Here is a 17213-nt window from a genome sequence, read left to right on the forward strand (position 1 = left end):
TTATTTAGCTGCACAGTAACGTACCAAGTTCCAACAGCAAAGGCATGTTCTCATTGGCTGACTGAAATTATGGAACTTCCTTTGCCTAGACATCTGTCAAAGTCTGAGTCTGTAGAGTATACTTTCTGGAAAAGTTGTGAAAACTTCCTCTTTAGACTGGCGTTCAGAGGCCAAGATTAAATTGTGAGGGTTTTTTATTTGTTTTTATCACATGTGTTTTTAATTTTTTAAATTACATTTATATCTTTCCTTTTTTCCATGGAGCCGAAGATAGCATATATGTATTGACCAAGGAGCAGTCTAATATGGTAGTTTCATGAAAATCTGTGTAGCTTTTGTATGTTAAATTTACTCCTCTCTTATTTTCGTGGAAAAATTGGTGAAAACCCTATATTACTACTACCGTGTTGAAAGTAGTTTTTGACCAACCCTCCTTAGATGCCGTGTGTCTAGCTAAAATCTTGATTCTATTGTGTTTATCTTACTATATAGCCTATATATTTAAATTGTTTTTAAAAAATGTGTTTTTAAATTTGTATATTTGTTTTTAATGTTTTTAATTGTTGTAAACTGCCCACAGAGCTTCGGCTATGGGGCGGTATACAAATGCAATAAATAAATAAATAAATGGTCTCCCATCTAGGCATTGTTAAGCTCCAGACCTTTCTCCTGTGCATGTAAAAGATTATCTCAGATGAGTAGCTAGCTCCACCTAGCGGTTGAAGGCAGAAGAGTGCTAATGTATTTTTTTACAAGGACTTCCCGCTCTGCGCAGCTCCTTACTCTAGTTCTCTTCTGCCTTCCAGAAAGAACAGTTGATCTCTCTGCTCTGTGTTCAGGCCTGTATAGTTTTTTGTGTTTTTCAACTGTGTGTTTGTGTTTCCTTGCTTTTACTGTATTCCCTGCTTGTGTCTTATTTAAAAAAAGGGGGCTGGTAGTTTTAAGTTCCCCCCCTCTGAGAATTTGCGGCGGTGCTAAGCCGACTGCAAAATGCCCCCCCTTCTGCGAGACCAGGGTTGTTTTTTTCATTGGATCCAGCACCTAATCCTATTCACCCCACAGAGAAAATGTGGCATTTGCTGGATGTGCAAAGAGCGCTGAAAGTATATATTTCTAAAACAAAACACATCCAACAGACAGATAGTTTATTTGTGTCCTTTCACCCAGCATCATTAGGGAAGAAGGTTTCCTCATCTACTCTCGCAAGGTGGATCAAAACATGTATCACACTAGCCTACGACTCACTAAGGTTAGCCCAGCAGGCTAGCATAGTGGCCCACTCAACTAGAGCAGCAGCCACATTGGCAGCGTTCTCACACCATGCATCTCTCATAGAGATTTGTAGAGCAGCAACATGGGCCACTCCTAATACATTCATTAAGCACTCTAAGATTAACACATATGCCTCAGCAGAGGCAGTCTTTGGGAGGAGAGTGCTACAGCACATTCTCCCAGATCAGTAGTATACTCAGCCCAGCAATGTTCCCACCCTACAAGGGTCAGCTTTGGTATGCTCCACCTGAGATCATCTTTTCCATGCACAGGAGAAAAGATATTTGGTCTTACCGTAAAACGGTTTTCTCTGTGCATGTCAAAAGATGATCTCAGGGCTACTTCTTAGGAGAGCTGGGCTGCCATCACTGTTTTTTCAGCATAGGTCTGCAGCAAAGAGTGTGTGAGTGCTGTTGTCTACTGTTTTCATTTCTGTGGTTCCTATTTGTTTTTCTCCTTGTTGGTTCCCTTGTTATCAAGAACTGGAGTAAGGAGCTGTGCAGAGCAGGAAGTCCTTATAAAAAAATTCATTAGCACTCTTCTGTCTTCAACCACTAGCTGGAGCTATCTACCCACCTGAGATCATCTTTTGACACGCACAGAGAAAACCATTTTACAGTAAGACCAAATGTCTTATTTAGCTTTGACAGGATTGTGCATCCTATTACATTTGTACAGAGGTGGAGAAGGGTGGCCCTTCAGATGTATTAGCCTATAACTCCCATCATTGGCCATGCTGGCAGGGGGGCACAGGTTCCTTATCTATGTTTTTGACCATGTGAGGGGACCTTTTTAACTGTTATTCCCTGAGTGTGGCAGCAGCAAAGAGAAATTTAGCAGGTGCAACTTGCATGGCAAGCTACACTGCTAACATTTCCTCTTCTACATAGGTTTTGTAGGGGTAAAAAACCTCTGTCTTTTCCATCTGGCCACGCTTTCTATTCCCTCAACCCCAAAGGAACAGACAGGATAGAATTTGAACTAAATATAAATACATGTCAGGACTCCACCCCTGAAACATTAGCTACCTAGTTCTAGTCTACTAGGACTTGGGTTGTGTCTATGTGGAAGTATTATCTTGCACAATGTGTCACTCAGATCCAATTTTCCATGTGTGTACTGGTGTCCACAGACTAGAGATTTAATAAAATAAAAAATTAAAACATTGATTGATGATTTAAACTATTTTAAGACGGACAGATACATATACAAACAGTCCACTGCCTCCACATTTGGCTGGGAGTGATTTGAATTTACATTAATTTTTCTTATCAGCTTATCCAGGTAACAGGCAAAAATGGATTAAATGGGGGTGGGATTGCAGACTGCTATTTGGATGAAGAGAACTTCATGTGAGCACAGGGGGAAAATACACACATGAGTAGCAGCAAATCCACATTAAACTCCCATGTGGATGAACCCTCAGTGGTTTTTACTTCTGATTAGATATGTGTAGGATTGGTTTGTCAATCGGGATATAAACTTCTATTACACACACACACACACACACACACACACACACTTGTAATAATTTGTAACAGTGGCATTAAAATATTTGATTTTTAACATTTCAGAATGCAGAACCTTCTGTGTTTCAGGGCAAGAGTTGCACATTGAGGTATTTACAAACTGGCAATAACTAGATTTCAGGCATATGATGTTGTGGATCAATCATGAAAAGTAACATTAGATAGCCATTGGGAAGAGGAAGGTGTAGGGAAGCTGTGGTGTTTCTTACTTGTCTGGATAATAAATTAGAGACAACTGAATATCATCTTTTTCTTGAGTTACAATTGGGCTTAAAAAGTGAGAAGGTGCATAATTAGTTGCTTGGGGATCTAGGGGCGGCACCATTTGTTTGCATGCAATCACTGGGAATCAAGTCTGATTTGCACTCACTAATCCAAATCTTTAAAAGCCAGGAGTACAAAAGCAAACACAGAAAAATATCTTCCATGCACACAGCTTTCAGGCCCACTTTTTAAAATATCTTTTGAGTTTCTTAATTGACTAGTAGCCCCTCCTGACATTTTCCCAGAGGTGTAGCATTATCTACTGCTGAGCCCAAGCTCATGTAGGAGGCTGCTGAGAACATCTGCTTTCCATGATGTCTCCCCTCTCAGGAACTGAGGAAATGCTGGTGTGGGAGTTAGCTCCATTGACAATCTCTCACAAAGAATTTGCACTCTCAGTGTTACTTCTGTAATGAGAGGGGCATCTCTAGAGCCATTGGGGATACCTCAGAAGAGGCCTCTACTAGTTGAGACATGCTTCTTTGTAGCAAAACAGATCCTTATCAACTTTAATGAGGGGAATATGAATCCCACTGAATGCAGGTGCAAACCTGTCTAGTATACAGCTCTGTAGCTCTAGAGAGGCACCATCTGGGCTATGCCATTAATCACACAAGTGCAGCATAGTCTTAATCAAGTTTACACAGAAGTAATTTGCACTGAATTCCATGGGACTTATTCTCAATAGGAACAAATATTATTGTAGCTATGTAGTATTATCCTGTATGTGGGGCTGCCCTTCAGGTTGGTTTGGAAGCTTCAGCTGGTGCAGAATGCAGCAGCGTGACTGTTTGCTGGGGCAGGATATCACTAACATGTTACCCCCACTGCTGAAAGAATTGTACTGGCTGCCCAAATTCAAGGTGCTAGTTTTGGTGTACAAAGCCCTATACAGCTTCGGAACAGAATACCTAAAATATCACCTTATCTTTTATATACCGAGTTGATTATTGCACTCTGCAGGTGAGGGCCTCCTGTAGATACCATCGTATCAGTAGATCTGTTCCACACAACATAGGAAGTGGATCTTTAGTGTTGTGATCTACCCTTTGGAATTCCCTCCCCTTATATATTAGATGAAGAGATGGATTGATTCCATAAAGGAAGCCACAGTCCTGAACTTACAAGATCTGAACAGGGTGGTTCATGACAGATGCTCTTGGAGGTCACTGATTCATAGGGTCGCCATAAGTTGTAATCGACCTGAAGGCACATAACAACAACAATATATTAGACAGGCACCATCTGTGTTATCTTTTCGGCACCTACTGAAGACCTTCCTTTTTCAACAACTCTTTTAAGTAGCAATCTTATCTCAGTCTGTGTCGGAATTGCTTTTTAAGATATTTTTGAAGATTTTTTATAAGATGTTTTATTTTTAAGATGTTTTAAAGATGCATTAATGTTTTGTCCTTTGTTTGCCACCCTGGGCTCCTTCTGGAAAGAAGGGTGGGATATAATGATGATGATGATGATGTGTCTGCTCGGGTGTAAGCCCTATTGAGTTCAATGGGATTTGTTCCACGGTAAGTGTGCCCAAGGCTGCAGACTACCAGCACAATCCTAACCATATTTACTCAGATGTAAGTCTATGAATTTAATGGGACTTACTCTCAGATAAATTGGGTTAGGGCTGCAGCTTTAGTCAGCAAAATGTATAAATAGTCACCATTAACATCCCATGTTGGCTTTATGCTCCACTAATGGCAAACTTAAGTGTGCCTTTAATTGGTCTGCTAAAACATTTAAATATTGTCATACAGTCTTAAATGTATCCTATATTTTGCCTGTGTAGTTTGTGGATGGATAGAAATATATTCTCTGAATGTTTTCTCTGCTGCATTAGGTTACAACATTTTGTTCTGTACTTTGTTCCCTTTCATAAAGCCACCATAATGCTTTTATGTGCCCGCACTATTTGTTATGTTTTACACAAGGATGCATTTTATTTAATATGGTTCATATAAATATTAAGATTGCTTATACTCTGTTACAGGGAGAGTCTTCTGAGAAAGGAGAAAAGGGGGATCCAGTAAGTACTGCTAAAACCTGTAATTGATTTCTTACCATTATTTGTTCTTATTTTCCTAAATATTGTGGGTGCTTTTGTTAGGTCTTAATAGGTTTAGAAATGTTTATACATAACATATGAACATAAAAATATCATGAATTTCATATTATTGCTGCTCTGTTGCCTACATGTCAGAATAATTCATTTTCAGGAGCCTTCCCCAACCTGGTGTCCTCCAGATGTTTTAGACTACAACTCCCATCAGCCCTAACCTACATAGCCAATGGACAGGAATGAAAGAAATTGTTGTCCAAAACATTTGGAGGGCAGTAGGTTGGGGAAAGCAGATTGACAGGTAGCAAGATGGCAGATCACTGTCTAGTTTAGACACTCTTTTGTTGGGAAATGTAGTGGGACAGTAGAATCACATCTGTTCCCTCAATGTTCCTGCCCTTCATCTGCACTTGCCATACATCCACATGTGGGCATAACATTGCAATTGTGCAGTTGATTCTCAAATTGTATCTGGACCATCATTCACATGGGCTGGGCCTATATGCCATGGATTGTATTCACTTAAGTCTTATAGTATACCTATAAAATTAATGAACCTAAGTTAGTTATATCTTTTAAGTTCTATGGCTCTACTAAATGTCTGAAAATGTAGGACTAGTGTTAAAACCACCCAATGGATTTTAGACATATGGGCCCTATGGAAATGTTGCATCTGTCTGTGGACATCTGGCAAATCTGGAGGTGGAACAGATTATCCTGCTCACACCACTATATGTGTCCCACCAAGAACAAACCAGGCCCATGTTTGACAGCTTTACAAACTCAGGCACTTGGTTTGATCATAAGTATTTGTCAAGAAATGACAACACCTTGATTACTGATTTGAGCAAACATTCATAAAGCCTTTTCCTCACTGTTAACTGAAGATGCTAATCACTAGTCATGTTATTGATGTCAATAAAATCAATGGATTGTATCCAATAGAGGCCTTGTACTAGTAGAAAGTGCTTCCACTTGCACAAGGCAAAGCACATGATGTTTGCCATTTCCCCCTACCTAATGTAGCCTTCCATGCAGCCCTGTAGCCAGCCTTCCTTATTAGGTGGAGCAGCCACATTTCTAGGTGGAACATCTTGGGAGGGGGAGAGGCATATAGGACCAGCCAATTCCCCCTCCCCCTCCACTGTTGGAGAGGATGTGAGGACCAGGCCAGGGAAGGGAAAGAGCAAGGCAGTGACCTTCCCCCTCACTCCTCCTCCATGCAGAGTGTAAGAAACTTACATAATGGGCTAGTTAAGGTCAAGTTAACAAAACATTTAGTATGAATACCAGGAATGAAATGACTGGCATATTTTTGGTTTCATAAGAAAAAATGATGTTAAGGATACAGTGAACAAGGGGAATACAAAAGGTTTTAACACCTCCTTGAGAGTCCCTCCTTCTAGTCTTGTTCCTGCCTTTTAGATTTCTCTTCCTGTTGGACAGTCAAGTGAAAACTTTTTAAATGGTTGCTATATAAAGGACTAACTAAGTGATTGGAAACTGATTGTGAAAAGCAGTTGGATTTTCTTTTACTGTTACTAGGTTAATTTTTCTGCTCAGAAACCCTGAAAATGCCTCATTCTGAGCTGCACACATTGGGACAATCAGAAAATAGGCCTCAGTTACAGCTTAGCTGACTAGCCAGCCAACTAACTGTAGTGTGCACAGCCGTATTTCTATTCCTCTAGGCTGTTTTCATCCATTGCCATCAAGTAAAGAAAAAGAAGAAAAATAGCCACTATGCTTCTGAGTACAGTGAATGCTTTAAAAGAGTAAACAGTAACTTGGGATAGATTCTTTTCAGACCACTTAAAATTATCTCTTTATTTCACCCTTTAGCAACATGCCCCCAGTCCTGCTCTGCTTATCATAATAGCTGCAGAATAAAGAAACTGTTACTTCTTATTGAAGACAAACATTCTTCTTTATTGCTCACTAGGTAGAGAACACAACTGAAATGAAAAGCAGAGCAAAGGAAAGTCGAAGGGGTGGAATCTAACTCTAGCCCATAATACAAAGTTGTAATATTTAACTCATCCTATAGAGGTTGTTTTTTACAGGATCACTTAAGTAATTATAGGGCGATTGTGATCATGAAAAATCAAACCTCAGTCAAGGAAAGTCTTGAGTATGCAGTCTTTTAGGGACTCTTCCAGATTAGGCTTTTGTTGTGCACATATCCTGCCTTATTCATTGAATTTTTCATATGGTCCTATTCTTAAATTGCTCCTGTTCTTAAAACAAGCCGTCATTCTTTAAATGGAGGTTGTCATTGTCTGTCATGTTACAAATTAAAAGGATATTCTCTCCTGGCAAAAAATGCTAAGGGGAGAAAAGCAGAGCTCAGGGGGACGGTGCACCCATTTGCCCCCCCGGCTACAGAGCTGCCTACATGACTTATCCTATTCTTTTCAAGAGGGTCCTCCAGTCCCCAGGACCTGGTTGGAGGTGGAGGGGTCACTCAGGACTGCAGTGGGGGGGTTAAATGCCAAAAATGGGCTGCCCTGCCTTGCAGAAGTGCTTTCTGCTAGCACAAAGCTACCAAGGTAAATATTACCAAGTGTCATGACTATTAGTACTTCAGAGAAAGCTTCTACCGCAAGTCCTTGGAATAAAATTGACACTAAAAGTTCACAAGGAATTAAAGTAAACCTCACTAGTATATATGTTACTAGCTGTGCACATTTTTAATTTATATTTATCAACAGAAGGCTAACTTCTGAAGCTGGGGCAAAAAAGGCAAACGCGGTTTTGGGCTGCATAAACAGAGCTATAGTTTCCAGGTCGAGGGAAGTAATAGTCCCACTATATTCTGCATTGGTCAGGCCTCATCTGGAATACTGCGTTCAGTTCTGGGTGCCTCATTTTAAGAAAGATATAGACAAGTTAGAGCGGGTTCAGAAGAGGGTGACAAGGATGATAGCCGGTATGGAGAACAAGTCTTATGAGGAAAGGTTGAAGGAACTTGGCATGTTCAGTCTGGTGAAGAGAAGGCTGAGGGGTGATATGATTGCACTCTTTAAGTACCTGAAGGGCTGTCACATAGAGGAGGGTACAGATTTGTTCTCTGCTGCCCCAGAGGGTAGGACTAGGTCTAATGGTTTTAAGTTGCAGGAGCGTAGATTCAGATTGGACATTAGAAGGAACTTCTTGACAGTAAGGGTGGTTCGGCAATGGAACCGACTGCCTAGGGAGGTGGTGGGATCCCCTTCACTGGATGTCTTCAAGCAGAGGCTGAACAGCTATCTGCGGGAGATGCTCTAGCTGTGGATTTCCTGCTGTGAGCAGGGAGTTGGACTCGATGGCCTACAAGGCCCCTTCCAACTCTATGATTCTATGATTCTATGATTGCCTTTTTAATTTTTATTTAGGGTATATCAGGGAAGCCTGGCACTCCTGGATCCATTGGAAGTCCAGGATCACAGGTATGTAAATTATATTTACTATATAAAATATTATATTGAAGCTTTATGTTGTCCTTCTTCTAGCACAGTAGCAGAGTACTAGTCCTTTGAATCATATCATTAATATTTTTTAACATTTATATGCTTCTGAGCTATGTTATTCCCTGAGTGTACTTGCATAAAATGTCAAAAATATATGCAGCTTCCTTACAGCTTTCCCCAGAAGTCCAACTCACATCTTAAAATTCATCCTGGCAGTGGCTGAACTCTGTCCAAATCCCAACTGTATTACTTCTTTGTCGTGTGCACAGTTGACTCTAAATGAATTTTAAATTACAGTAGCATTTGTGCTCCATTCCAATGACACCTACCAGCTAAATTGCTGTCTTTATCAAGCAAATTTTGATGCACTTCTCCTCTTCCCTGAAATACCTAAAGAAGTCATTTATTTATTTTATTTATATAAGAACATATATGAACATGTAGAGCAGCTAACAAAGCACAACAAATAAATCTCAAATACATAAGAAATTAACAAACAGTAAAAACAGATCTGCAGTAGAAACAGTAATGTCAATACAAACTGCCAGATTAAAACCAGTTTAATAATGAGCTGGAAGGCCTTGAGTTTAGGCCCTAGACAGACAAATAAATAGGCCTTTGTGTGGTGCCAGAAGAGATTAGTTTTGGTGCCAGGGGCATCTCCTAGCAAAATGCATTCCACAAGTGTAGCACTGCAACCCAGAAGGCCCTTTCGTCAGTCTCCACCCACCTAATCTGAGAAGGCAAGGAAACTTGTAGGAGGGCCTCCAAGGAGGAAGAGATAAATAATAGGGAATTTTTTTTTCTTTTATGCTTCCTTATTTTCTATATATCTTCCATCAAATACTCATGAATCTGGGCCCAGGGCTGCAGAACTTTACTCCTCTAAAACAAGGATCTAGAAGTCTAAGCCATTCTAACTGTCATAGTTTCCCATCATGCCCTCTGAAATAAAACCTGTTTGAATGATTATTCAAATCCAGAGAGATACCCAGATTATGCATACTATGTTTTTTTCCATAGGAGGTATGCCATCACTGCGGGTTATGGTTCCACCTATCGTGCGAAGGCAAGAATGTTTTTGAAGTCAAGACTAGGGGCGTCAGGCCCCTCCCACTCTCCAGTTCATTCTTGCCTTCGTATCGAACAAGTTTGATATTCCAGATAGCGTAGCTAAGTCTCTTGTGTTTGTTTGTGTATTTGTTTGCCAGAGTGTGAAGGTCTTTGTACTCTGTCTATCCTACATTTCTTCCTTCCCTCTGTCTTGTCTTTGATATCGTTTGTCTCATTGTTCCTGGGGAATTCCTTGGGGGGGCCTCCCTTCCCTGATCACCTTTCCCCCAGAACTTTAGCCTACGGCTCCCAGAGATACCGCGGCTTTGGCTCTCTCTCTCTAAGGCGGCTGCCTTAGTCTCTTTTTGTTACGGGAGCTTGCGGCTTTCCTTCTCGCCCAGCTGCACTCCTCCACCCTCGTTTAGCCTCGCAGGAGCTGCTGCTCTCTGCCGATCCTAACGGCGATTCCGGGAGACCGTGGCTGCGACTCTCCCTCGCTCAACAGGCAGCTGCAAGTCTAATCGGGAGCTTCCGATCGCGGCTCTCCGCCTTGCGCCACCTCGTTCTCTCCCTTTTTATTGCCGCCTATTTCGGCGGCCCCAGAGCCTGCGGCTGCGGCTCTTTTCCTTGCTCAGCCTCCCCCCTTCCAGCTCGTTCTGCAGCAGTTAATTCCCGCCGCGATGACCTTTGGAGCCTGCGGCTGCGGCTCCGTTTAATTTTTGTGCTCCGTGAGCCCCTCTCCGCGGCTATTAAGACATAGCTCGCCCCCCAGCCGCGATCGACGATATTTGAGCTTTTAAAAAAAAAAATTGAGAAACTTGAGCTCGTTGGTGCTCTCCTTAGACCGCCATTGCTCCTTCCTCACCCCAAACCTTTCTCATTGGCTCAATTTTCCCGCTCCTTGTGGGTGCCATTTTGATCCTCCCACTTTTTTTCTGCCTTTTCTATTGGCCTTACTGATAAACGCCTCTGTTCTAGGCCTGCCGCTGTCAGTGTATACCTTTCCTGTCAGTGTCTTAGTAAGCTGTGTCTGTTAGTAAGCTGCAGAGCACATATTCAAGTCTGCTACAGCTCTTCACGCAAACTACTACTATTGATTATTGCTGCTACTAAACAGTACAATACCTAAGCAGCACAAAGCCTATTATTCCTGCAAGGAAGGTGTGCCTGAGGCCATTTGATCTGTACATTCTGCCCCCTCTGTGGCCGTGTACCAGGACTGTATAAATAGTACATTCTGCCCCCTCTGTGGCAGTGTACCAGGACTGTATAAATAGTACATTCTGTCCCCTCTGTGGCCGTGTACCAAGCTGCTCATACCGCAAGGCTATTAATATTGTACGTTCTGCCCACCGGTACATTCTGCCCCCTCTGTGGCCGTGTACTTAGCCATCTGCCAGTGCATTCTACCCCCGCTGTGGTCGTGTACTGAGCCTGTTCGGGTCTTTACATTCTGCCCCCTCTGTGGCCGTGTACTGAAACCCATAGAGAATATAAGATGGCGGAACAGCCAGAGATGCCTCAGACAGCCAAGCTACAACCAGCTAAGACTACTAAGACTAAGCATGTCAAAGCTGTGGCCAAGACTAAACACCTTTCCAGCCACAGCAAAACCAAACGCCCACACTATGCCTGTGTTCCGACTCACACCAGAGCAGTCCAGGAACAGTTAACAAATATATTTCATTCTCCCACTGCTTCCTCTGACAAAGAGGAATTTGCGGGTTTTCCTGAACAGCCAACAACTAGCCAGCCTCCTCAAATGTTGCCGCCCAGGGCTTATCCGCTGTCACAGTCCGCTGCGCCACCTACTCAAGCACCTCCATCTGCTTCACCGGGGCTGCAGCTGTCTCATGAGTTTCTTTCACAGTTACAAGGCATGTTGTCATTTTTACAAACGCAGTCACCGCATCTTCCTGCCATACCTCAGCACAGTATGGACCAATATGTATATAATGAGGCAAATCCATCTTGCTCCCCAAATCCTTTTGATACTGCCAGAGGCAGATGTATTTATGACTTCTCGTGTGGGGCGGAGTCACCCTTCGTTGATCAAGCTGAAGGTGACGAATGGAGTGATTATTCGGAACATGAGGAGGATACATCGTACCGCTTGTTTAATGCTTCCGACTATCAGCCTCTTGCTCGCAGGGTAGTTAGCACCCTTGGTCTCCAAGCTCCTCCACCTGCAGCTACCACTCCAGCTATTAAAGGGGCCAGGGTTCTGAAATCACCTGCACCAGTAGAACATTACCTCCCGGTGCCAGATCCCATCGCAAAACTGGCCGCCGACGAATGGTCTCATCCCTTGCAAGCTCGCCGCTTCAAGAACCTTGCGGACAAGCTTTATTCTCTGGCCCCTGACTTTACCAACAAACTGGCTGTTCCCGGCATAGACAAGCCTATTGCTAGTCTAGTTTCTCACTCTCTCTTACCACGGGAAGGAGAATCCTAACTAAAGGATGCTACTGAGTGGAGGTTAGACTTCGCTCTACGCAAGAATCATGAGGCCACCGCTTTCTCCATGCGTGCCTCCGCATCAGCTTCCGTTTTCTCCAGGGCAGCAATGATGTGGCTGGATGATCTTCTAGAGGATCCTAATCCTGATCCTACATCGATGAGAAGGTCACTGATAAAGTTTCGTAAGACAGCGGCGTTTGTAGCTGATGCCACCTTGGACGCCAACCAACTGGGAGCACGAGCCATGATGGCTCAGATAGTGGCTCGACGAACCCTTTGGCTACGTCACTGGCAAGCTGACTCTACAGCCAGAGTGAATCTCTCTAGGGCACCTTACGCTGGATCTTTGCTCTTCGGCGAGGAAGCTCTAAAGGCGGTGCTGGTTGATCCCAAAGACGCTCACAAACCGGTTTTGGCCACTGTCAAGAACATCGACCATAGGCCTTTCAGGCAATTTCCCCCTTTCCGCACTATCCACCCTTTTCGAGGAACGCGGCCAGGAGGACGAGGCCGCGACTTCCGATCATATGACTCCAGTTATTTCAGGGGAACCTGGAACCGGCGTTTCCAGGGCAGAGGTCAGTACCAAGGGCGCAGAGGTACCTCATCGTCGTCATATAGGGGAGGGTCTTGCCAGCGCAAACAGTATTAATGCACTTCCGGTTGGTGGCAGACTACTTATGTTTGGAGACCAGTGGCTGCGTCTGACTAAGGTCGCCTGGATCAGGGACCTTTTTTGTTCTGGCTATGCAATAGAGTTTGGGGCGACTCCACCAGACAAATTCCATCCATCCCCTTGCCCCAGGGCGCCGGCCAGGCACAGCATCATGCAGACAGCTATACAACACCTCCTGGACATAGCGGCGATAGAGCCAGTCCCTACTACAGAGAGGTTGAAAGGGGGGTACTCCCTCCTATTTGCTGTGCCCAAACGAGATTTGTCATGGAGGGCGGTATTGGACCTCAAGTTCGTCAACCATTTTGTAACATACCGCAGATTCAAAATGGAATCCGTCCACTCCATTACTGAAAGCCTGCAAGAAGGAGACTTCCTGGTCTCTATTGACCTAAAGGAAGCGTATCTCCATGTGCCCATTTGCATAGCACACAGAAAGTTCCTTCGGTTTGCTTTTGGCTCCCAGCATTTTCAATATAGAGCGATGCCGTTCGGCCTCTCCTCTGCTCCGCAAGTATTTACAAAAGTGTCTCTCACCTTAGTGGCTTACCTCCAGATTCAAGGGATCCATCTCTACCCATATCTGGACAATATTTTAATACGGGCAAGCTCTGAGGAGCTGGCTCATCGTCATTTAACGTTCACCCTCAATGTTTTGCAGGCCTACGGCTGGCTTGTCAACTTCGACAAAAGCCATCTTCAACCGACCCAATGCCTACTACATCTAGGGGCAATGCTGGACACCCTGCAGGTGATGGTGTTTCTGTCCCCAGATCGCATAACTGCCATCACAAACATCGCGAGGTCTTTGATGCAACAAACAACCGCAGACGTCATGCTTCTAGCCAGGGCACTCGGAATGTTCATCTCTACCATCCACATTGTGCCATGGGCTCGAGCCACTCTCGCCACCTTCAGTGGGCTTTGTTGCCTTTTCAACAGGACATTGCCAACTCCAATCATCGCACAGTTCCTCTGAGCTCCACACTGCCCCTTTCATTCTGCTGGTGGACGAGGGTCCAACATCTTTCCAGAGGCACTCCATTCAGAGAACCTCGCAGGACTGTTGTCACCATGGACGCCAGTCTCATTGGCTGGGGAGCACACTGCAACTCCCAGTATGTTCAGGGAGTTTGGTCCACAGCAGAGCAGACTCAGAACATCAGTTGGCTGGAGCTCAAGGCGGTCCACTTAGCTCTACTTCATTTTCAGTCTCTGTTCCCTTTGGACCATGTCCTCATTCGAATGGACGTGTGTAAAATCACATTTGAACAGACGGGGGCACCAGGTCCCGTCCTCTGCAGGACCTAGCTTCCCTCATCTTCGTCTGGGCAGAACAACATCTACAATCCCTAAAAGCAGAGCATCTCAGAGGGATTTGGAATGTGACAGCAGACTGGCTCAGCAGACAACAGATCATTCCGGGAGAATGGAAACTTCATCCAACCATATTCCAGCGTCTCCAGCATCAGTTCGGCGTCTTCTCGGTCGACTTTTTTTGCTTCTCGGTCGACTTTTTTTGCTTCCAGTCGCAATTACCAGCTTCCCAGATACTTTGCCAGATACCTGGACACAGCAGCGGAAGCAGTGGATGCTCTATCCATACCGTGGCCAGACAGTCTTTTGTACGCCTTTCCTCCCATACCGCTGTTAACCAAAACACTGCGGAAGGCACGGAGCGAGAGGGCACAGTTGGTTCTTATAGCACCATATTGGCCACACCGACCTTGATTCTCGGATCTTCTTGCAATGTCGGTGATGGATCCTTGGACACTGCCAGTCAGGCCAGATCTTCTCTCCCAGGGTCCAGTATGGCATCAGGACCCCACTTGGCTCAATCGAACAGCGTGGCATTTGAACGGGGACATTTGAAGTCGGCTGGCCTGTCTGACGCTGTTATTGATATTATCTTAGCCTCAAGACGACCATCTACCACCCGTATTTATCAACATACTTGGGCGGCCTTCTCCAAGTGGTGCCAGTCTCACCACTGCGATCCCTCTCAGGCCACTATGCATCGGGTGCTGCAGTATCTCCATAGCAGCTTTATGATGGGACTCAGACCCAACACTCTACGTCGACATGCGTCCACTCTGTTGTCCATTCTCTCAGTGTCCTCTTCTGGTGCTCCTATTTCCTCACATCCGTTCATTAAATGCTTCCTCAGAGGCATTGCTTTACGTTCACCGGCCGTAGTTCACCGTTTTCCCTCATGGAGTCTGTCCAAGGTCCTCCAAGCTTTACAACGCCCTCCATTTGAACCCATTAGGACTGTGCCTCTACGCCTACTGTCCTTCAAGGTCTTGTTCCTGATCGCCATCACTTCTGCCAGACGGGTTTCGGAACTGGGCGCATTGTCTTCTGCCCGCCATCTCTGTGTCTTTCACAAGGACTCTGTTGTGTTGAAAACTGATCCTTCCTTCCGCCCCAAGGTCAATTCAGTTTTTCACTGCAATCAGGACATTGTGCTTCCTTCGTTTTGTCCGAACCCCACTCATCCTCTAGAGAAGGCTTGGCATTCGTTGGATGTTTGGAGGGCTCTCAAGACTTACCTGTCTAGGACCCAGGAGATTCGACGAATGGAGTCTCTGTTTGTATCCTTTCATCTGAAGTCTATGGGGCATAAAGTAACCAATTCTACTTTATCCCGTTGGTTAAGGGCATGTATTACCCTAGCATATGAGTCCCTTAAGCTGCCAGTTCCAGCTAGTATAACAGCTCATTCTACTAGGTCAGCTGCCACTTCGGCTGCTTTTGCTACTAATGCTCCTGTTGCTGATATTTGCAGGGCTGCCGTTTGGTCTACCCCACACTCGTTTATAAGGCATTATAAAATAGATCGCTATGCCTCTGCTGACGCCTCTTTTGGCAGACGAGTGTTGCAACAGGTTCTTAATGAGGATTAGCATGTGGGTGGTACCTCCCTGTTATGGGCTGCTTTGGTACATCCCGCAGTGATGGCATACCTCCTATGGAAAATGTACCATTGGTCTCACCTGAAAGGTGATTTTCATAGGAGGTATCCCATCACGACCCTCCCAGTTGGAGGATGCCTAGATAATTTTTAATGTGTTATATATTACTGTTACGCTATTATATTTAAATTTTCTAGTGAAGTCAAGACTGCTAGTTCTGTTATCTCGCTATGTTGGAGTCACGTTATTATGAATGTATTCTTGTGTTATTTTACTGCTGGCAGGCCTGTTGGCCTTGTTCTTGTGTTTTTAGATATTTCTCTTTTGACTCGCTGCAAATGAACTGGAGAGTGGGAGGGGCCTGATGCCCCTAGTCTTGACTTCAAAAACATTCTTGCCTTCGCACGATAGGTGGAACCATAACCCGCAGTGATGGGATACCTCCTATGAAAATCACCTTTCAGGTGAGACCAATGGTACATTCTCTTGCATAAAGGGATTATGAAAAGTAGGCAATATTATGGTTAACTTAGTCTGATCATTTAATCCCCTGATTTACACACGTGGAGCTTGATTAGTTCAGACTATTAGGGCTGGAGTAGAGATGGTGTAGAATATTCGCAAAAACTGATTTGGTATTGAATTCTGGGATAATCCACAAATCGGTCTCATTATTGAATAGGCTCCTATTCTTTGTGTGCGTTTGTGTCTGTCGACAACATTGTAATTTTTTTAAAAAAAATCAGCACCAAGAATTACATAATTTATTTAAATAATTATTTTTGTAAACAGCTGCTGGTGTATGCATTATATAAATTATACAGCAGCATAAGGAGTAATGGAAAAAACACATAATTTTTCAGAAAAAATAATGGGGGGAAAGGGAGAACAAGGAATCACGATAACTAGCGGCACACAGTTTGTGGCAAATCATAACTGGCAGCTCATTTGACAAACTAAAAAACAAAACATAATCAAATAGCAAACCCCATCCTTAGGCTGGATATACAGTTGCCAACATATGGTGCCTTAATTTGAACATTAAGGACCATCTAAATATTTGTATAGTAAAGGAAGTCTATTATAAGTGTGTTTTGGAGAGAGAAAAATTGCATTTTCCTTCTCATCCCTATTCCCCATGAGCAAAATTGTTAAAAAAACACAAACCTCAAATGGTTGTAATTGTGCTATAGGGACCTCAAGGACAAATTGGGCCCAGAGGAGAACCAGGAGAAGTTGTAAGTATTGTACTTTTTTATTGTGTCCTGTAAAAATTACTGGAATGAAATATTAGCTAATGGTATTGTTGCACGCCACCCCAATCTCCAAGCGGTGAGATTTCCAGGGGTCCCTGCACTCACCCAGGGTTTGGTTTCCTTGGGAAGAAGGTCAGCGGAGACTGTGATGTCTTTATGAAATATGGTTTATTTATTTACACACATTCCAACCTGAGTTTAGGATGGAGGGGTTCAAGGCATCAGCAGTCCAATATCCAGCTTTTCCATCAATGTTATAGGAGGCACCCCAATG

General features: G+C 43.9%; 1 protein-coding gene across 7 annotated transcripts in view; it reads left to right on the plus strand.

Moving 5' to 3' along the window:
• Positions 1-17213, plus strand: part of COL19A1 (collagen type XIX alpha 1 chain) — a 358502-nt gene that overhangs the window by 258155 nt on the left and 83134 nt on the right. For all 7 annotated transcript variants that reach the window (XR_009762166.1, XM_061623076.1, XM_061623078.1 and 4 more), the window contains 3 exons: positions 5062-5097; positions 8505-8558; positions 16877-16921. Coding sequence is in view for 6 of the 7 variants with exons in the window: in XM_061623076.1 (XP_061479060.1) it covers positions 5062-5097; positions 8505-8558; positions 16877-16921 (135 nt within the window). In the remaining variant the exon portion in view is untranslated. The remainder of the gene's footprint in view (positions 1-5061; positions 5098-8504; positions 8559-16876; positions 16922-17213) is intronic.

The sequence above is a fragment of the Rhineura floridana genome, chromosome 4, assembly GCF_030035675.1.
Source record: "Rhineura floridana isolate rRhiFlo1 chromosome 4, rRhiFlo1.hap2, whole genome shotgun sequence".
Lineage (NCBI taxonomy): Eukaryota > Metazoa > Chordata > Lepidosauria > Squamata > Rhineuridae > Rhineura > Rhineura floridana.